At 32.2% G+C, this 22,572-nt stretch overlaps 1 protein-coding gene across 1 annotated transcript in view; it reads left to right on the plus strand.

Moving 5' to 3' along the window:
• The window catches only part of DNAH7 (dynein axonemal heavy chain 7), a gene marked incomplete at both ends in the record, with an annotated part of 109,016 nt that overhangs the window by 36,082 nt on the left and 50,362 nt on the right, over positions 1 to 22,572 (plus strand). The window contains 15 exons of the mRNA XM_084289395.1: positions 561 to 701; positions 2,699 to 2,911; positions 3,825 to 3,934; positions 4,448 to 4,616; positions 5,896 to 5,998; positions 6,100 to 6,227; positions 7,980 to 8,192; positions 9,247 to 9,345; positions 11,029 to 11,277; positions 14,205 to 14,354; positions 14,936 to 15,118; positions 15,958 to 16,134; positions 16,478 to 16,609; positions 17,300 to 17,524; positions 18,879 to 19,076. Coding sequence (XP_084145521.1) covers positions 561 to 701; positions 2,699 to 2,911; positions 3,825 to 3,934; positions 4,448 to 4,616; positions 5,896 to 5,998; positions 6,100 to 6,227; positions 7,980 to 8,192; positions 9,247 to 9,345; positions 11,029 to 11,277; positions 14,205 to 14,354; positions 14,936 to 15,118; positions 15,958 to 16,134; positions 16,478 to 16,609; positions 17,300 to 17,524; positions 18,879 to 19,076 — 2,490 coding nt within the window. The remainder of the gene's footprint in view (positions 1 to 560; positions 702 to 2,698; positions 2,912 to 3,824; positions 3,935 to 4,447; positions 4,617 to 5,895; positions 5,999 to 6,099; positions 6,228 to 7,979; positions 8,193 to 9,246; positions 9,346 to 11,028; positions 11,278 to 14,204; positions 14,355 to 14,935; positions 15,119 to 15,957; positions 16,135 to 16,477; positions 16,610 to 17,299; positions 17,525 to 18,878; positions 19,077 to 22,572) is intronic.

Below are 22,572 nucleotides of genomic sequence, written 5' to 3' on the forward strand. Positions count from 1 at the left end.
CACACAAACAAAACAAAACAAAAAACCCCCACATTTTTCAAATTTTGGTTTCATTGGGATTATTCCTGAGCAGCTCTAGAATGAGATTCATCATTCTGTTATCAGAAAATATACTTGAAGTTAGATATAAAATTAAATAATATGAACTGTAAAGTTAAAAGCTTTGAGTTTTTGGTAGATTTAATAGATTTAAAAAAAAAAAAAACTTTCTGTTTGGTGTTAGTTCTAATTAAATTGTATTAGTACTTGTTTTCTAGTTTCATTGTAGATGGAGCTAGAAAATTTTAAGTTGCCAATGGCATAATTCATATTAGAATATGTTGTGAAATTAGTTCTCAGAAACTTTGTGTGATCATTTAATTCATATTATGACATTTTTTTTTTTTTTTTTTTTTTTTTAAGCTTTGTTAAGAGATTTGCTTGCAGGATTTCAGTTTTACAGAGTCAAATTTGAGGCTGATTTATTTGATTTTCAGTACTGCAACCTAACCTAAATTAGTTCTAAAGCTGAACATTACCTGTTTTTATATGTGGTTATAGTGTGCTTTTTTCCTATGTAGGTCATCGGGGATGCAGTTGAAGCTTATCCAAAAACTTCACGTATTCATTGGGTACGAGAGTGGCCTGGACAAACAGTTCTTTGTGTATCCCAAACTTTCTGGACAATGCAGGTAGAGATGTCTATTAGAAATGGCCAAAAGGTAAGAATGTTTTAAATTTAAATTTTGTCAAATTAATATAATAAATTAGACCTTTAGTCATAACCTCTTTGGATGAAGAGGTTAATCTTTTGAATGGCTACTTTAAAGATATGCCCAAACAGTGATTCTTGAAGATTTTGAAATTAATATTTCCTTTTGGATGTAGCCATTCTGAGACATGAGATGTTCTATCCTTGAGCTGTCATTCTGAGTCTAGACAAAGCCTCATGTGCTGTCTGTATTAAGCTTTTTCTGTACCAGGACATTCAGGGAAACTTGTCATATCTATAGCTTTTACTCAAATCCTGAGATAGCGAGAATTCTACCGCTCTGACTCCAGCCCCAAAATCTTTTTTTCTGCAAGGTAAAAGGGCGTGTCTTTAGTGAAGGAGTGGAAAGGTATTTGCATCTCCTGACAATATGTCAGAAATCTATGACAGGGAGCACTCTGTCTTACAACCTTCAATTTTTTCTCTTTATCATTCCTCTATTTTATACTAAAGCATAAGAAATGTGACAGACAATCAGTGACCATGTGAGAGGACAGAAATACTGCACTCTGCATGAATCTGCAGCTTTATCCTGGGTAAAAAAAATAAAATAAAAAAAAATAGCATCCTACCTCATTCTTGTTAACATCAAAGGTAATATACTCTGTGCACACGGCAACAAACATCTTTTTTTCTAGCAGAAGTTTTTCAGTGTTTTCTGGGACAAGATGCCAATATCATTTAAAGTCACTCATTAAGATTAAATATTTATTCACATATCTATGCACATGCACGCTCCTTTCAAACTTTTTTTAGTTAAATGTTTTGAACGGATAACTGCTGCAGATACATCAAAGACTCAAGTTTCTTATTAAAACAAATAGAGTACTAAGATGGATAAAAACAGTAGTGTTTAGTAAATGCTGAGAGCGTCTCAAACTCCATTTCCACGTAGTCTAAGCTTCTGCCTCCTTAAGTTAGATCACTGAGTGTTAGTTATCTGGATTAAAGTATATGTAGACAGTTTCTTACAGATAATACTCCCTTCTATTAGTCCTGCTGCTCTTGTAGTGGAGTAGCTAGATTCCTCTGGCATGCGTTTTCATAAAGGCATTGTGTGACCTGTCCTATCTCACCACAGCATTTAATTTTTGGCTCCTGCAGAAGAGCAGTAACAAAATAGTGTTGGGACCTTTTCTGTAAAAATTCAGAACATTCAAGCTCACTGTGGACCTCCAGTGGATACAGGAGTCTGCCCTTTAGTGCATAAGACATATGGATTTCTAACTGTCAAACTCCAGTGTGTTTTTCAATGTCTTTTTATGAGTTCAGTAAGGCACTTCACAGCTTCTAAGTACTATCTTGGTACAATTGATATCCTTAATTGGGCCTTTCCTGTTTAATAAATTATCTTGTTAACTTGTTTGAATTATAGATAGGTTATTTTTCTCTGACTGTTGTAGAACATAGAGGTGGGTTTTTTCTTCATTTTCTTAATATGAAATTTGTTTTTATATTAAAAAAAAACATACATATACAAAACTTATAAAATTTTATAATTTATATAATTTATATAATTTTATAATTTATAAACATATTCTATAAATATAATTTATAAATATTTTAAATATAAATTTATAGAATTTATTTAAAACTATAATTTTAAATGATTTTTTTAATATATTTTTTTCAGTTTCATTTTCTTAATGTGAAATTTATAAAAAGCAAAGGACTTATTCGTGCGTTCCAGGAAGAAAGAAATGTATATTGTTGTGTTTTCAAATATGTATCGTTGATGTATTACATATGGTACTGTAAAAGTAGGAAACAAAGCCAAAAAAAACAGTTCAACTATACTAGTGAATGAAAGGCATTGTACTATTATAATAGCATGAAGGAACATTTTAATATGGAGAAATAAGAGTAATATAAGAAAAAATAGTTGTGCTTCAGATTAGACATGCAATCTCTTAACTTTAATTTATGTTTGTTTTTTTTTTTTCCCAGGCACTAGAGGATTTTCTGGAACAGAATAATAGACAGATTGAGGACATTGTCACCTTGGTGCGAGGAAAGCTGTCTAAGCAGAATCGAGTGACATTAGAAGCACTTGTTGTGCTTGATGTTCATGCTAGGGATGTTCTTGCATCTCTAGTAAGCAAGAAAGTCAAAGATGAGAGTGACTTTGAATGGTTAAGTCAGCTTAGATACTACTGGGAGGTAAGTGATACCTCTCAATCCTATTAGAAGGTAATTTCTGTTCACAGCTTTTCAATTTCTGCTTGCGTGCTGACACAGAGAATAGTTACACTAATATGAGAATTTCTGCTGATAAGAGAGTACCTCTAACTGATAATTCTATGGATTGCTAACTAAAATGGCCAATAGCCAAACACAAACAGTTTTTAATTAAAATTAGTTTTTCATCACTGCTGGGTCTCAGTGCATTTGCTGAGTTTGCAGGGGAGATCACAGGCAAAAGTTGTTCACTCAAAGACCATATTTTTTTATTTTTTTTTGATTCTGCAGAATAAAAAATGTTATATAGATGACAGTTAAACATTTAATCTGACTTATTGTCAATATTATTATATTTGTGTGTTACCCTTCTTGGAAAAATAATGATGTTTATACTGGATACTGATAGGATACAATATATTTGTATTCATCAGGACAAGATTTTCCATAATACAGAAGACAGTGCACATGACATTAAAATACATGTATATGTATTGCCATATCTGAGTCATCAGATTGAACATTACTACAGCTATTGGCCATGATTGCTTCTGTTCACTTTTTAGAAAGCTGATTATCTTTCTAAGTAGCTAAACAAGACAGTTTTACTCTGCAATATGGTTGGTACGATACTTTTTTAAGATAAAAATCAGTGGAAAAAACAGTCTCTTTCATGTTGATACTTTAGTATCTATTAAAAGGTAATATTTTTGTTTAATTGGGTCACACTGAAGTTGTCTCAAAGCAATGAGTAGTCGGCCAGTTGTTTTTTTTTTAATAACACTGTACCTATGCATGAGCTTGAGGAATAATGTTGAATTGTCGTGTTTTATTTAATTTTAGTTTATTTTGTAATTGTTTATTTTACCTCTATAATCAATGTCTTGTTTCATAGGAAGGACATCTACAAACAAGGATGATCAATGCTGGACTGAGGTATGGATATGAGTATCTAGGCAATACACCTAGGCTGGTTATTACTCCACTTACAGACAGATGCTACAGGTAAAACTACATGTTATTAAATGTTCTCTATTAGTAAGAATATATTTAGTTGATCCATTTTAATTAATCCTAGAATAGATAGAACTAGAATAGAACTCCAGGATTATGTTTTTGATATTCTAATAGGCATAAATAGAATAGTATATGTTTCTTTTCATTGATTAGAATTGGTCCTGTATGAATATTTTAATTTAAATTTGTGATAAAATATATCTTTTGTAATACTATAACTGGTGATAAATTACAAAAGGATCAAATTTAGTAAGTGAAAGATTTAGTAAATTTAGTAAGGTTCTACTTAGTAAGTTTAGTAAGTCCTATTTTGAACTTCAAGTAAACTTGGTATGTCATTATATATTTGTAGAATACAGCTGCCAAGAGCAGGCAAATTGTACCATCGGAGGAAAATGCAGACATGAAACTAATTTTTAAGAGTTTCTGGTAAAATTTGGAGCAGCTAGAAAAATAGCATAAAAATTGGTACATTTTTTTTTTCTATTATTTTATTTTCAGAACGTTATTTGGTGCACTACACCTGCATCTTGGAGGTGCCCCTGAAGGTCCTGCTGGAACTGGAAAAACAGAAACTACGAAAGATTTAGCAAAGGCTGTTGCTAAGCAGTGTGTGGTTTTCAATTGTTCTGATGGACTGGATTACCTTGCATTAGGAAAATTTTTTAAGGTTTGGATAAGTTTTGAGGGTTGTATGCTCAGTTATATTAAATCCCTTTGTTTGCTTTGGCACTTGAAGTGCTCTTAAGACCTAAATGTATTTTTTTTCCAACTTCCAGGCCCCCGTTTAATGTTAGCATTGTGCAGATAGCTCTTACTTTACATAAGAATACACCTGAAGTGATTTCCTTTAATATAGGCAACATAGATGCCATTTAAATGAATATTTTTTTAGTAAATGATTGCAAATTTAGGGGACCTGGGATTTAATTTAATCTTTAAACTGGTGAGAGCCATTATATTATATAAAGCATATATTATATAAAGCATATCCATTTTGATATCTTGAATGACCATCTGTGCCATTCCAAACTATCCTATTTTAGACTGGAATGATGCAAAAACAGAGAAAATATGCTTTCCTAACTGTCATTCTTCTCTTCTCTGTCAGAGGTGGCACTGGAGCCATATAATGAGGCTTCAAAATTCAACATGACAGCAAATCACCCAAAAAGTGAAATTAAAAGTTTTTATTTAAAATGATGAAAGCAAAATTCTTCATCTTAAATGGGAATTTTAGAATAACCATTAACAAATTACAAGATGCCGTCTGTCTAAAGACTATCTGTGCTATAGAAACAGTATATTTGGGGAACATATTTCAAAAAAGATGTATAAAAAAAAATGTTTAACTTAAGCAGAGCTGTAGGAAAAGAGAATTGCTCTTTAGTTACACTTTAAAACATGTCGTGCTGTAATGTGTTGTAAAAGGATTGTCATTTTTGTTTGTACTGTAAATTAAATGGTTGGTTTTAGCCCTGCAGAATTCCTTATGTTGCCTGTTGTCACTTTAAACACTGTCAAGCATAGACAGAAAAGAACAGAAAAAGACAGAAAGAGTAGTTTTTTGTAGTCTTGTTTAGAGGTGAAGTCTTCCCCCTTGTTCAGCTGCAAAATATTGACTCTAGAGGTATAATGTGGCAATTGTATGTATTTGACAGGCACTTTGAACTAGTGCCTAGAATTAGCATTTTGGTTTTACTTTATACAAGACTTTTTTTTTTTTTTTTTTGGGGGGGGGTGGGGTGGGGAGGGAGGGAGAGCAAACTAACTTTTTAAATATCATTCTTTTTGGAGCAATTGCTATTGGGAGTGAGTCTGAGAACTTAATGTATATGAGTTCTTTCTTTGCAAGTTAAAACTTCTCATTACAGAATCACTTTGATCAGTGTTTGTATGCCCAAAATAGACGGTCACCAATAAATTAATCTTATGTCTGTCTGTTCTAGGGCTTGTTGTCTTGTGGAGCATGGGCTTGTTTTGATGAATTCAACAGGATTGATTTGGAAGTACTCTCAGTTGTTGCTCAGCAGATTTTTACTATCCAAAGAGGTAAACTGTTATGATAACCATAACTTTACTTTACATATAAAAAGGAATAAAGGTGCAACAAAAAGTTTCCAACAATTACATTATTTTTTATTTCTCCATAGGCATTAATTCAGGAACTGATTTATTAGTATTTGAAGGAACAGAATTGAAACTGAACCCTACGTGTGCTGTCTTCATTACCATGAATCCTGGCTATGCTGGGCGTTCAGAGCTTCCTGACAATCTTAAGGTACTTCTAGCACTTTTCATTTCATTACTTTTAATAGTTAATACAGAAAGTGAAATTCTTTTTTTTTTTGTTAAATACAGAAATTATAAAGAATTTTTAAAATCAGTTACCTTCAGTTCATCTAAGAAGTTTTTTACTATACTAAAGTAAAAAATCATATTCTCTCAGAAGAAGAAATTATAAAGAAAAAATAAACTGAAAAATAGAAATACAATGAATTTAAAAATGTCAGGAAAGGGTCGGATTATTCTACATCTGTCAGTCTGTCAGGATAAAATAAATAAATAAAGCCTTGTGTTTCTTGACCAAGCACCTGAAAGATCAAAAATGAACAGTTTATAATGTACAAACAGTAAATAACATCTTAATATTGAATAAAAAATGATTAAAAAAAAAATATTTTTTATTTCCGACAAGTGATTTAGTTTGATTTGACAGGACTTGTGATATTTATAATGTAAGAGATTTCTGTCCTATTTAAACTGTTTGTTGAGTGATTGCTAAAATAGTGCTATGTCTTTTTTTTTTACCCCTTAAATATAGTTGTTATATGTCTACAGAAAGAAACAGAAATCTAAGCAAATATATTGATCAATTAATAAAGATAATGTACAACCTTTGTAAACATCTCTTAGAACTGTCTGGGAACTTTACTCATTAACACATACTGTGAATACAAGATTCAAAATCATTACTTGTGTCGATGAAAAAGAAGAAATTACAAAAACTTGTTGGTAGAATGTGAAAAGCAGTGGAAACTTTGAAAATATTCTGATGCTTGTTTGCTTAAGCTACTGTAAAGTTGAATCACAGGCTGCAGTAAACAGTGCTAGTACATGAAGTCTGACAGCAGCAACTCATTTATGGCAGTTGTATTTCATTTCCCTATTCCTTCTAAAGCTTGTGGCATTTTATGTGTTTTTTTTTTTTTTTGTTTGTTTTTTTTTTGTTTTTTTTTTTTTTTAATCTTGAATGAAGAAAGCGTGAAGACAAACATGAATTGTCACAATGGAAACTAAAGTATTTCTAGGTGGTTATGGAAAAACATTGAATATATTATAGTGTAGTTATAATCATAGAATCATAGAATATCCTGAGTTGGAAGGGACCAATAAGGATCATCGAGTCCAGCTCCTGGCACCACACAGGTCTACCCAAAAATTCAGACCATATGACCAAGCACAGTCCAAACGCTTTTTAAACTCCGACAGGCTTGGTACTGGTACTACATCCCTGGGGGGGCCATTCCAGTGTGCAACAACCCTCTCAGTGAAGAGCCTCTTCCTGATACCCAGCCTGAACCTCCCATCACAGCTTGACACCATTCCCTTGGGTCCTATCACTGGTAACTAAAGAGAATAGATCAGCACCTGCCCCTCCAGTCCCCCTCGTGAGGAAACTGTAGACCATGATGAGGTCTCCCCTCAGCCTCCTCTTTTCCAGGAGGAACAGGCCAACTGACCTCAGCCGCTCCTCATACATCTTCCCCTCCAGGCCCTTCATCATCTTAGTAGCAGCCCTATTAGCCGTATTTTATTGGGCTTTGTAAAGGGAATTTGATTGGAGAGTTTGGAAAAGTTCAAAGGCTATGGCCTAAAGAAACTCCAGGCATAATGATAGTTAACTTAAATTGGCTACCACCGAATTAATGAAATAATGAGAAGATTTAGTGTTTTATGTAATTGTAGAAAAAGTTATATATAAAAATATGTAATTTTTTCTTATGTGATTTTTCATTTATATATTTAATAGGCTCTCTTTAGAACGGTAGCTATGATGGTTCCTGATTATGCCATGATTGCAGAGATAGTTCTTTATTCTTGTGGTTTTGTTACTGCTCGACCTCTATCAGTAAAAATTGTAGCTACATACCGTCTGTGTTCAGAGCAGTTGTCTTCTCAGCACCATTATGATTATGGAATGAGAGCTGTGAAGTCAGTACTCACTGCTGCTGGTAACCTGAAGGTAAATGATTTCTCAAATTTTCTTTGTAACCCAGTGACTTTGTCAGTAGTGTGGCTCCTTCATAACAGAAGGTATGCGTTTCTATGTAAAGGAAAATAGATACTGAGCATTTCATCTCGTGATATGTATGAAAACAAAAAGGGTATGTTTCCACAAGCTGAGGAAAGTCAAGAAGAGAGGAAGTTATTGGACCATTCACACAACCACTTGTCTCAGAATGGCAGGCCTATGGTGCTGATTATCTTTCAAAAATTCTAGATAAATTCAAATTCAGAGAGTTGTATTTGGCTTGTTGGCCACTGCTTTCCTCTGCTTTTCTTAACAAGCTCAGATTTGTTTGCCATAGCATGTGAGCTCCTTCCAATTACTCTCTGCCAAATGTGACTTCAATCTCTCTAGTCTTTAAGAAAAACTGTTTAGAATGCAGTGTGTTGTCTTGACATGCATTATTAATGAATGAAAAGACTTTGCTAATAAATTTTCTTTTCATTTATTCAATTATTTTTATTTAGGTAGACTAATATAAGTTATATTTCTTTTTGTTTTTAACTATAATCCTCCTATTGCTAACCTGGCTCCCCAAAACAAATAAATGAAACAAAACAAAAAAGTAAACAAGCTGTGTATCATGGCAAAAACATGTGCATAAGTTTCTTGGAAACATCTCTATGCAAGATTTTAGTTTTTCCTCTTGGAAGGCTGAAGTTTTACCTCAAAGCAGGGAAAATTGTCCTATTTACGAAGAAAAAGGAATATACCTTATAAAGCAAGAAATCAATTTTTTAGAAAAAAAAAATCTAATATTAAATTTATAACAATACCCATAACTGGGCATAAACTAAAGTGAAATTGTCCTGACTATAGAAAGCCCCTGTAAATACCTTGATATCAAAGCATAAACATACGTCCAGAACATGTGCGACTGTCAGTGGACCTGAACCTGACAACGTAATTACATATATGCACAACAAAAACAGTTCTGTAAAACTTACAAATTTAACATCTGTTTTCTAAACACATAAAAATAACTAACGCTATTTTATATCTTTTTTAGCTGAAATATCCATCAGAGGATGAAGAAATTTTGCTACTTAGATCCATTACAGATGTCAACCTGCCTAAATTCTTGTCTCATGATTTACCACTTTTTGAGGTAGAAAACGTAAAGATTAGCTGCAAATATTTTCAGTCTATAGTACTTATTTTGTGTAATTTTATAATTAAATAAAATTGGATCATTGCGATAATAAAACATCCACAAGGGCCCAAAAGCTCTTTGCTATAGGAATTTTATGAAAAAAATTAGAAATCTGAAGTACAAAAATGGTAACTGGCTTGCCAAAAGTTATACAGAAAAAGTAGTGAATTAGAAACTGAACATGTGTCTCTGGACACTGTTAGTCTAATCTAGTTTTTCCTAGATGTGGCACTTTTTCCTGAAATCGAGTCATGAGCATATTTTCACAGATTTGTAAATCATGAAGATAAGCTTAGAGAATTTGTCTGTGAAAACTGAAGCATCTTCACTAGCTGTTTCTTTGAATTTCAGTCTTTGAAAATAAGAATAGCAATGTTAATAATATAGTATACATATATTTATCAGTAATACTATACATTTTTCACTTTCATATGTTTTTTCAATATGTTTTTATAACATTGATCCTGCTTTGTTGTGAAGGAGACCATTTTATCCAGCAGTAAAACTTACAGCAATACTAACTGGTTTCTTTTAATATGGTATTCCTTCATTTCACCATAGTTATGTCATCCACATTGTAAGAAGGAAAGCATTAATAGATTTATTTATTTATTTATTTATTTTTACTGTCATTATCTCAGTTAGAGATAATGCATAGAAAGACCATAAACTAGCACAAGTGCATAAATCTTTAATTCTTAACAGGCTGTGAAAAGGAGATAAATGACTGAGTAATAGAAGTTTTATACCAAATGTGTTTCAGACAAAAAACAGCTGGTCACCTTGATTACCACTTCATGGTTATTTCTGCTTGGAAAATATAATTATTTTAATTGGAAAAGCCCTGTTTTTGTCACTGTTGATTGGAAAATGTGCCTTTGGTAGCATGGAATGCTAGGCATGTGTTTTGATATACTTTAATAATAGATATACTTTGAGGTCAGGATGTTTTATGGTCATTAACATTTTAACACTGGAAGATAACAGTGCTAAATGAAAATCAAAGCACGTGTTAGAAGGAAACTAAAATATCCAATGACATGAAAAATGTCAAAATAATGTGATTCTAAGTTCACCAGTAATTATTGTTGTCATTTCTAAATAATATGTTTTATTTCAAAAGTTCTTTAAGTAATCTTTACTTTAAGAGTTGATACTTCAGGTCTATCTTAATAAAATGATATCACAGAGATTCTTTTACATAATTTGTTCTATCTTCAACTTTTTTTTTTAATCTTTATTGTTTTGTTGTAAACAAAAATGCAGAAACTTCAGTTTTTAATTTCTGTTAATTAGTTTTCAGTTATTGAGAGAAAAAGGTAAAAGCTTGTTCGACTTTCTAAGTAAAACAAGTATAAACTAGTTTGATAAAAGTTAATATTGATCAGGAAAGAGCATGCTTAGGTAATTCTCTTCTGTGTGCACAGGTAAACATGAAAACTGTACATGAAATAAATATCGGTAATAAATTATGAAATCAGAGTTTTAGCTCAGACAAGGGTGATACGAAATTCATGATTATTTAAATCAAAATAGATATTTGTCTGCCTAGTGTTAAAGGACAAAGAATTGATTGCATAAGTTTCAAACCAAATGACTGTGAAAATAAGTGTACTTTCCAATTAATTGTTTGGATAGGGTATTACCTCTGATTTGTTTCCTGGTGTGAAGCTACCAAAACCAGACTACAATGACCTACTGGAAGCCATCAAAACAAACTGTGCTGCTATGAATTTGCAAATGACCGATATATTTGCTATGAAGATCTTGCAGATATATGAGATGATGATTGTGCGTCATGGCTTTATGATAGTTGGAGAACCTTTTGGTGGAAAAACTTGTGCATACAGAGTTCTGGCAGGAGCACTGGGGGACATATGTGAGAAGGTATCTTAACATATTTTATAAATATTTCTGGTGAAAACTATTTTCAAACAAATTTTAAATATTTCAGTATTGATACTTAATATGGAATTTACTCTAGGAAACTCTAGAGCAATATAAGCAAAAACTGAAAACAGATTGAGAAGCTATTCTTTCAAATTTATATTAGACAAGATGAACCAATTTTAGAGATACATATTTCACACGATTCTACGTACAGAATTTTCTGAACTCTTCCATCACATTGGACAAGGAATGAATTAGCTGCTTTAAATTTTAGGATAAACTTTTCCTTGTGACAGCTTTGCACCAGCTTTCCAACTTATTCATGAGAGATATTAAACTCTATTTTAAAAGAGATTATTCTGTTTAGAACTACACCAAACTAATTGATCAATTTACACAAAGTTTTGAAGTTTTTCTGATGAAAATATAATAAAACCATGTAAATGCGGAAACTAAATAATCCCAATTTATACCAGAATGCTTATCCTGAGATTGAAACAGAGAGAAGAGGTAACAAGTGTCTGATCCTCCTTTTGATAAAATGAATCCCTTTTCTTCCTTCCCTTTGCTACAGGCATTCTGATTGTTTAAACTGGTCATACAGTCAGGGTGTGTTTGAGCCTTAGGCTACATAGTTACCTATTTTCTTGATTTTTTTCCTACTCTCATGTCTATGAAAAACTTCATAGTCACTACTAGCACTATCATTATAAGGAAAAGAAATTTTCTAGAAAGTACATTGGTGGAGTCTAGCAGAACTATTTGTTTTTCATCAAATGATTTAGTTATTTTATTTGCTTGCACTGCATTTCAATAATCTCAGTTTTTCATTGCATTTTGCATATCCTAGAAAATGCCACGTTATACTATCAGAAAATAGCACAAAGTGAATTTAGTGAAAATCCTTCTTTTTCTGCCATGCCCAGCAGTCTTGCCATCAGTGAAGGATATTCACAAACATGTAAAAAACAGGCCTCTGTATCCATTATATCTTGTATTTACAAATACTGTGTATTGGGCTTGGTATTTGGCCATGCAGCCAGCACCAGAGTCATAGATAGTAAGAGTGAATCAAGAAAACTCTGAAGTGCAAGCCTTGCAAAAGTGATGACAATCTTTAAAAGTGTAGCTTTATTTGGAAGAAAGATTTCTACTTCAGTTTATTATTCTCATTACGTTTCAAATGACCAATTGCTTTTGTAAAGAATAACAGAAGTGGGATCAAGTGTCACAGTTAATTCCAGCACCACTTTGTGAGAAATTGAAATTCCTGGTTTCTCACAGAAAGTTAGGAATCTGAACATCTCTGACATGTTGCTTGTTGCTTGACCAGATTGCTCTGGTATTTCCTCGTGTTGTATTCTCATGGAAGCTTGTAAAGGTTTGTATCAAATGATACATCTAAAAGTGGTCCCAGCCCAAAGGAGAGAGCAGTCTAGATATTGAAAGTTCATTAGGTAGAGATCTTAAGCTTTCCTGCAGATTGTTAAAACTACTGAAGAAGACAACAAAAGATGTGCCTAAGCAGATGAATAAAAGAGGAGCACTGAAATAGCCAGTCACTGGCTGCTGAACATTCATACTCTTTCCTGTTATGTCTTCCTTCTTTGCAGGATATAAATCTACAGCCCAGCAACAAATACACTGCTTTTGAGACTGGTTGTAACCAGTATACATACCCATTTTTCCCTCTTCTTGGAAGTAAGTTTTTACTTTCAAGAGGTCTAGGTGAAAATAATTTCCAATAATCAAATCATGGAAATGTAATAACCTAGTTAACTTTCTGAACATTAGAGGGGAGATTAAGTCAATGGAATTTTGTTGATCTGGTGAATGTATTCTATTATTCAGAAATAATTTAATTAGGACTTTTTTTTTTTTCTTTAATTGCATTGGTCAAATCTATTTTTTTTTTTATTAGGATTTTCTGAGAACTCCAGATACCTTCAGACTTAAATAGTAACAGCCACAAAGCAAAAGTCATCTTCAGGACACTGAATTTCTTCATGCTTGCTGGCTGGAAACATGTAGCCAAACACCTTAGCAAAATCCTTTAATTTCCTTAATTTCCTTAGGCAGGTGCATTGTGTTTTTTTTTGTGCAGATATCAGCAAGACTAGGCTGGCTAGACTTTCAGATTGGTATAACCATCAAAAAGAGTTCTATTCTTATGATCATTTATTTGCTTGTTTGCCTGCTATAGCTATAAATAGATTAAATTGTGAAGCTTTTGCTTTAGTTATGTAGGAAAAATTCTTTTCCTGTCTGTCAGTCCAATATAACAATAGTTAACTTTCTGCATTTTCTTTTAATTCAGTGAATTGTTATCCAGTAAATTGGTGTTCAAATGAGTGTTTGTAATTCATTCCTGTAGAACAGTGGTTTCACTCAAGTGATCTTTGATGTGTGCAATATTAAATATCATATTTAGTCACAAGGAGAGAAGAATAGAATCAATTGAAGTTAATTAAAAATAAAATTACATATCCTTGTATGTTTTAAGTAAAAAACAAAGCAAGAAAACAAGACAAACAAACAAAAAATCCTCTTAGGGATATCCCTATTATCCTAGGGATAGGACCTGCAAAGGTCCTATTCACTAACACTTGAAAAAATAAATAAATCCCTTTTTAAAAATAAATCAATTTTTTATAAATAAATCCATTTAATTTTTTTATCAAGCTGCTGTTCAGTACTAAAACTATACTTCCAACTACATATGATGAAGTTGGGATAATTGTCTTTAAACATTTGTAAACCGTCTTTCAAATGTAATATTTATGATGTCTTTCCCTCTCTAACCTGCTGGAAGTTTTATGAAGATTTAATATCTGTAAAATTCAAAATATAATGTATGGCATAATAAATGGCGTGTTCTGTATTAACAGATTTTATTAATTTTGTGGTTGTTTTTGTGTCCTTAGGGGCTGATGGAAGAAAACAAAGTTCAGATCACTGTTTTAAATCCCAAATCCGTAACAATGGGTCAGCTATATGGACAATTTGATCCAGTTTCACATGAATGGTCAGATGGCATCCTAGCAGTGAGCTTCAGAGCATTTGCTTCTTCCACAGTAAGTACTAGCAGCATTAGAGCTTTATGGGAAATGACCTTTCAATGCGTACGTTTACTCTTAGCAGTGTTTGCAGAACTGCACAACTGCTTTGTGTTTTGCTGTAAGAAACATATGACTATTCACTTATATTTTAAAATACCAAACATGAAATTTAGGTTTCTATCAACATATCTCTTAAGTTAGTCCTATTGACTTTCATGGTGAGCATGGAGTTGTATGCACTGATAAATTGTATTTGTTTTGTCATAAGTTAAAGTATTTGAATATGTTGCAGTTTAACTGAAGCAAAGTACTGCTTTGCAAGTGTAACTGTAAGAATCTAGTAAAAATATTAACCTTCTGTAGTTAACTACAGTATATGATTCAAAGAAATAAAATTAAATTGTGAATGTAGATTGTAATTTCAGAATCTTCTTGTCAATACAAATCTGTACTCAGAATATTTTATTTTTTGTGTGTGTGGAAAACAATTTTAGTTCTGAAATAGTTCTTTTACAGTATACATAATTGAATAAAATACAAATATCTGATTTCCTTTTCCCTTTACCCTTTCTTTCCATTCTCTCTTTTCAAACCAGACCCCAGATAGGAAATGGCTGATTTTTGATGGACCAGTGGATGCCGTATGGATTGAGAATATGAATACTGTGCTTGATGATAATAAAAAGTTGTGCCTTATGAGTGGAGAGATCATCCAAATGTCACAGCAGATGAGCCTTATTTTTGAACCAATGGATTTAGAAGTTGCTTCTCCTGCTACTGTAAGTTACCTCTCTTTGAATTACTGATTACAATTACCTTTCATTATCAAGGTATACAGTGAAGATTTTCTTTTCTAATTTTTCAAAAGTATGCTTAACTGAGAAGAATAATTTTAAGTTTGTATTTATTAGATACATGTTTCAAATAAAGGACATAGTGGGTTGGTTTTCTTCTTTTTCATAAGATTTTCATAATCTCACAATATGTTCTGAGAAATTTTGTGTTCCTCTGAAGAGCCTGTAACTGTTTGGAGTCTGGCCTTTGTAAGTGTCTGACAAGAAAAATAAAATAATTCATGGAGAAATCTTTAATCCCATTGACAAACTCCAATAAAACCAGCAGTTACAACATTCATGGTACCTATCTATCTCTACTACACCTAGTTTTTCCTTTTTATGAAATGCAAACATTTCCTCCTGAATGTGTCAGTTCAGATAATATTATAAATAGAACAGAATACCTGCATAGTCATAGAGCAAAGGAATTTTGGAATTTTTACTTGAAACTACTATAAAACTTGTTTTAATTAAAATTAATTAAAATTAAATGTTGGACTAGTCAGTTTATTATCTTTTATGACCTCAGTGCTGGGAACTCATTCTATTTAAGAGGAAAATCTCTTTGACATTAGGTCTTCTGTTGGCTCAAGGATAAAGATAAGTTGGATCTTGATCATCTGTCTCAGGGCTTGCAGAACCACACTGTACACTTCATACCAACTCCTAATAATCCCAGGAATTGTATATTTAAACACTGAATGATATTTTAATTTCTTTTAGATAAGAAAAAAACTTTGGAGACTGCATAAGATAACATGCACCCATTTCTTTATATTTAGGTTTCAAGGTGTGGTATGGTCTACATGGAACCCCATATGTTAGGCTGGAGACCGTTAATGATGTCATGGCTAAATACAGTGCCTTCAGGAATCAGCTCTACTCATAAAGAATTTATAGTAGGCCTGTTTGACAGAATGGCTCCACTCTGTCTTGAGTTCATTAGGAAACACACAAAGGTAGAGCTTTTCCGAGAATCTATCAGTTTATGAATTATGTTCAATTCCAAGTGCCAAAGGAATAATTAATTTTAATGGGGCCATGTTAATTTATAAATTTTTATGTGTGTATATATATATATTTAAACTGCTGTTAAGATGCAAGTTTGTGAGCAAGATGTTTGTTTGTATGATTAACTTGGTTTTGAATGTATCTTAGGCATACATGCCTACAGATTTTTTTATCTTCACAGTGAGTAAAAAAAATTTAAAAATACTACTACTACTAAAAAAAACATCCAGTGGTCTCTTTTCAGTGAGTAAAATGCACGTGCAGTCAAGAGTATTTCTTCTTTCTTTTCAGGAACTGTCTCCTACTTCAGATACAAACTTAATTCGATCACTGATGAATCTGATGGACTGCATGATGGATGAATTTACTGATGAAACCCAATTTAAAGCTATGAATGATCATGACATTTTTTCTTGGCTTGAGGTAGGCAGTATGATAAACAGACAAAACAGAGAACTGCAAATCAGGCTTTAGTGGAATCGACTTCACAAGCAATAATAATTATATTCAATCATTATAATACATATTTTGTAATGTCCACTGAGGAAAATATTATTACGTATAAAACACCTACTTTATAATAGATGCATAGCTGAGTCTTCCATCTTTGGTGTCTTCATAAAAATTTAATGAATTTTATAAAATCACCCAAAGAAAATTGCATGATTCTCCAGTTTTTGGTATCTGTTTATTAATAGGATAGTAAGAATAGGATAATCCTTGCTATCTAAGGATTGCAGTTCAATAAAAATCCCTGCTAATAAATGTATGAATCAGTGTATGGGGTAGGCCTTTGAATAAGAGAAAGATAAGCTCAATTGTTTTGGAATAAAGGCCAGTCTATGCTTGAATTCTCTCAAAATAAAGGCTCTGCACCGAGCAGGTCAGGCATTCTGTTGCACATCAAAGGTGATCAGATTCATTATTATTAGAGTCAACATAAACAGTGTTCTGCTTTACCAGAAGCATGGTCTCATGCTTTATAAATAAAAACAAGTTGGTATGGTATGATTCTATAGTGATTTGAGACAAAGATTTATTTGATTCAATGCAGAAGAACTTTGTAATATACAGGTACAAAATTTATGTTTCTTATTTTTATTCCAACTCTAGGGTATTTTTTTATTTTCACTGATATGGTCTGTAGGAGCTACCTGTAAGGAGGATGATCGACTGAAATTTGACAAAGTTGTGCGAGAAATGCTTAATGGACCAATTAGTGAGCAGACAAGAGAACAATATAAATTGTTGAGTAGTATTGATCAACATGCTTCAAAGGCTTTCACTGTTCAATTTCCAACAGAAGGAACAATTTATGATTATCGGTTTGTCAAAAAGGTAAGTATTATAAAATGAGATGTTGCCCCTCATTTTCAAGTACTCTTTTATGAATACTACAAGTTGTGTATTGTAATTTTTATTTTATTTTATTTTATTTTATTTTATTTTATTTTATTTTATTTTATTTTATTTTATTTTATTTTATTTTATTTTATTTTATTTATTTTTATTTTATTATTATTATTATTATTTTTTTTTTTTTTTTTCCTGCTGCCTGCTTCTTTTGTCACTGAATTAGGCAGGATATCCTTCCTTACAAGCCAGTGTAAGGTCCGGTGTTCTGGCTCAGACATATAGCGCCAAAGCTTGTTTTTGCAGCTACCAGAAAAATTGCCTGTTGTAGCAGAAGAATTTGGCAGAAAATCTGCTTCTGTGCTGCTTCTCCTCTGCCTCTTTCCCTTGGGCTTAAGATAGGAATTTATGATTCAACTATTCCAGTGGAGAAAATGCACATACACTATCTAGTATGCTCCAAAAACTCCAAAACAAAATAAATGTACCCTTCTTGATTTTCTCATTCCTGTAAATTCCCATTGCTGTACAATGAGAATTAGTTTTGTCTAGATTTCTGCTTGTGCATGATTCCTGCGTATTGGTAAGGAAAGTGGCTGAGATTTCAATCAGCTGTGAAGGTTTCATGTCTTCTGCTAATAATCCCTAACGACATGTCCTTCCTTAGTTAAGGAGAGAAAATAAAGAGAGTGATCTCTAGGAATTTCATGACTGTTATCCCAAGATTTTGGGGGATAGGACAGGTGTTTTTTTTTTTTTTTTTTTTTTAGAACTGATTACAATGATATTATTCATATAAGGAGTTATATGAATTTTCTGCTGGAGAGTTTTGACATCTTTTAAAGACTCTTCTAGTAGTGTGATCCAAAGGAGAAAACTTTGCTGTGGAGCTTTGGCATTAAAATTGATTTCTCCTCAAATTCCGTAATTTGGAGATATTTATAATGAGTAAAGACTCTGTGGAAAAGATGACTATGCTTTTTCACATATTTATTTTATTTACATATTTATGTATCGTATTATATGTAATACGTGTATAGGTATAAAAGGAGAGATAAAATCTTTGACTTTCAGTAATACAGTAATTGCATGATTGAGGTACGGGTACTATGTTTCTGTTTAAATAGTCTGAATTGACAACCCTACATTGCATCAAGTTAAATAAATATATTTAAGTTGATAGTGTTGAAACAAGCCTATGAAATTATTTTTAATCCATTCTAATATTGTCTGATAAATCCATCCGCTAATTCATAGAACTTTGATTTTTCTGTTTGCATTGATTCTATGCTGCTTTTTCATACTTATAAATATTTGACTTTCATAAAAATTAAAATAGGGAGCAGGAATTTGGGAACCCTGGGTGGAAACACTCAAATCAGCTCCTCCTATACCTCAAGATGTGATGTTTAATGAAATAATTGTACCAACTCTGGATACAGTTCGATATATGACATTGATGGAATTGTTGACAGTGCATCAAAAACCTTCTATATTTGTGGGGCCAACAGGAACTGGAAAAAGTACCTATATTACTGTAAGTACTTTTAACACTGACTTTAGAAATTATTGAATGGGGTTAGATGAGGAGTAATTTGATGGCATTGTTTATAAAAGGAAAATAAGACACGATTTTTTGGATATTATTAAATGAAATTATGAGAAAGGAAAACAGCAAAAGCTATGTAGCAAAAGGTGGAATATTTTTTCTTTTATCTTTTTTTTTGTTCTTCACACACTTAGACTAAATTCTTAAGCAGCACCTAAATATCCACTGGAAGAAGCTGCTAATACTACACAAACAAAATTCTTCAATATGATTCCTGTATTGATTTACTTTGCATTGTTATTTTATGCCACATATACTTGGGATGGTCCACACAGACACTGATGTACAAAATACTACTAAGGCATCCAGTCGGGATTGCTCAAAACAACAAAATGAAATGCTTAGGTACTAAACTTGGAAGCAGCAGAAATGTGTGCTGATATTGTTGAAAAGTTTAGGGGTTAATAACTTTTTAATTCAGATTCTACTATGGTTATTCCGTGCATTGAAAACAGACAAGAACAAGAATCTTGTCACTGAAACAAATATGAAGGCAAAAAAATAAAAGCAATTATTTATAGAATTATTTATAGAAACAAAGAATTATTTACAGAAACAGACTACAGTGAGAGGGGGAATTGGCTAGTCAGGATATTCCCAGGCAGTTTTCTTAGATAATTAGTTGGCCGTATGTGGTCATTACAATGTAAAACAGCTGCACATTTCAAGAGAAAGAAAATTTTAATCAAAACAATTGTGTGTCCTGTTTTATAATATGCCAAATATTCTTTACCCATGTTGTCCTGGTCCTTGAGAGAAAATGAAAAAGGAACATAAATAATAGTTAAAATCTATTTTGACTGTAGCTGTTGTTTCCGCTATTTCTGAAAATCTTTTTGGCAGAATGCTAATAGTTGTTCTAGTTTCAGGATTTTTAAGATTGGTAATCTGACTGTAAAAGGGAGAAAAAAGTTGTTTTGTTTTTTTTTTTTCCCAAAATATGGTTAATTGTTTCATTGCTATTAATTTTCTGAGAGGTAGCAATGTCATCAACTGTTTAATATTTAAAGAAGTAATGTTATACCAGTGGCGTGTGAAGTCAAACATCTTACCTTATATGCAATATTGTATTGCTTATTTTTTGTATATGACACACAATACATTTAAAAGTCTATTATGGTATTAAAACAGAGAATTCAAAAGCCATTGTATTCTACCTTACACAATAATTTGATATTTCTTATGAGAAATATTCTTATTTGATATTTCATTACGAGAAACACTTGAATTACATGATTGTACACTCTCCCTTCCCCCCCCCCCCCTTAGGATCCCAGTCTTACTACTATGAGTATTACTGTATGTACATCAAAACAAACAACATTGTTTTCTGTAGAACCTCTACTCCACTTGCAGAGCTTCAAAGTTTGCAGTGCATTCAGAGGAAACAGCTGCTTTAGGTGATTGATTCTGTCCCCAGTGACAGAAGTCCTCTTTAACAGCAAATAAGTCACCTAAGTCAAACTTTTCACAGGCAATTATTGTGTTTTTCATCCACTGGATGGCTTATTTGAATCCATGGATTCTGATTGATGGAAGTACTTTTCTTAAAAAAAATCAAGTTTTTGTTCTCTGAAGTAAGCTATCTAAATTGATAATATTCTGCCCAGTACCTTTCATATCTCTGTACTGGTGTGTGTCATAGAAAAGTTTGCAATAAAACTTTTAATATTGTCTTTCAGTATGATTTGAATTCTGTGTAATAAATAAGGTAAACACTGAACTGAGAACAAACCACTGACAATTACTTTTTAAGTGATTAGTTTGTGTTTTTATACTGAAAGAGGCAACATGTATTGGTTCTTTGTATGCATAATGGTAATTAAAATGTATGATAGTAAATAATAAAACATTTAAGATATATAATGACTTAATACAGCCAAATGCAGTATATTTCTCAGAGTTCACAAACTTATAATCAAAGGGAATTATCTTCTAAAAAGCATTGTAACTAGGTATCAGAATAAGAAATCACGATTAACGTTTTTTAGTTTCTCCATTTCTACCAATATTATTTCTTCTGTCTTAAGGAATATGCCATTGTAGAATTAAAAGCAGACTTTACTTGCATTTTGAAATGATTGGGTCATTGTTATTTTGTGATAGACTAGTTCCTTTTTTTTTTTTTTTATTTCTTCTGTCACTAAGCAATGATTTGTTCCTTTTTGTAATGTGATTATTAAAACAGTACGGGTAACAGAGAAAATGATTCTAAGGGATGACATCAAAAAGTTTAGATAACTTTTAATTCTTCATACGTATCAGAGGGATACTGCAGGTTAAATCCTGATGCCATAAGTCTTTCAGAGAAGCTACTAAAGCCTGATAACTAAGGGAAGTGTAGCAACATAATGCTCCTGTTGCTGGGGGTCACTTACAGAGATTTCCAGTTAAGCATTTTTTGTTGGGTTTTCCATATAGATTCATGGGAAAGCTTTATTTATTTATTTATTTATTTTTCTTTGAGGCAAAAAGTGTATAATTTGGTGAAGGTATGGAAAATCTATTATTTTATTTTTAGCTAATAAGATTCTCTAAGTAAATAATAAAAGAGAAAGAAGAAGTAAGCCATTTCTCTGAGCTGCACAAAAATGGTTTTATTTGTTCTTTTGCCCTCCACTGTGTTTTTTTTGTAGAGAGTTTTGCTTCTGATGATTCATGCAATCAGCATGAAGACATTTATCTGCAAGCAGATAAAATAAATCTGGTTTCCTGGTCTTGAATCTGTTACCTTTCCTTCCTTTTGTGTCATTAAATTTACTGTGGTAAATGAAGTTGCTGACTAAGGAGTCTGTAACCTACTTTTAAGTTACTTTCTGAACTATTTTTTAAAAAGGACTGGAACAAGATCTGTTCATAGAAGACTTCCTGAAATACATAAGACAGAAATATAATAAAGCATAAATAAATCCTTTCTTTCTAATGAGGAATATGGTTAGGTTCTACTGGCCCACTTCATTTCTGGGTTGGTAGTTAAGAAAGTAATATTTTGTGAGAGTTTAGAACTGATAAAAAGAGTAGTAGAAATGTGGCTATTGAGTCACGTTGCTGTGCAGTTTTTGTGCATTGTCATTATTACGTATTTGTGCAAAAGTTCATATTTTTCCTTTGAGGTTAAAGATCAAATGCTCTTTCTGCTGGAAAGATGTGGTCTGAAAACTCCAACAGCTGTTGACATAGATTAGGCTATTCATTAGAGACATTAATTTATATGCAGAAATTGCTGGAAGGTTCTAGCGCTGTAGTTTTTCTCACATGTGGGTAGGAAATGAATCCCATTCAGTCTTACTTGAAATGGTGACTTTGATCTAATTTCCCTCAGAGTTTAAATTGAAGCTAAAAAAAAGGGTCTTTGGAAAGTAGCTAGCATTATAAAACAATATCAATCTTGACAGTAAAGCTTATCTTTAGATATTCTTCCTAT

This window comes from Netta rufina, assembly GCF_964035555.1.
Source record: "Netta rufina genome assembly, chromosome: 6".
Lineage (NCBI taxonomy): Eukaryota > Metazoa > Chordata > Aves > Anseriformes > Anatidae > Netta > Netta rufina.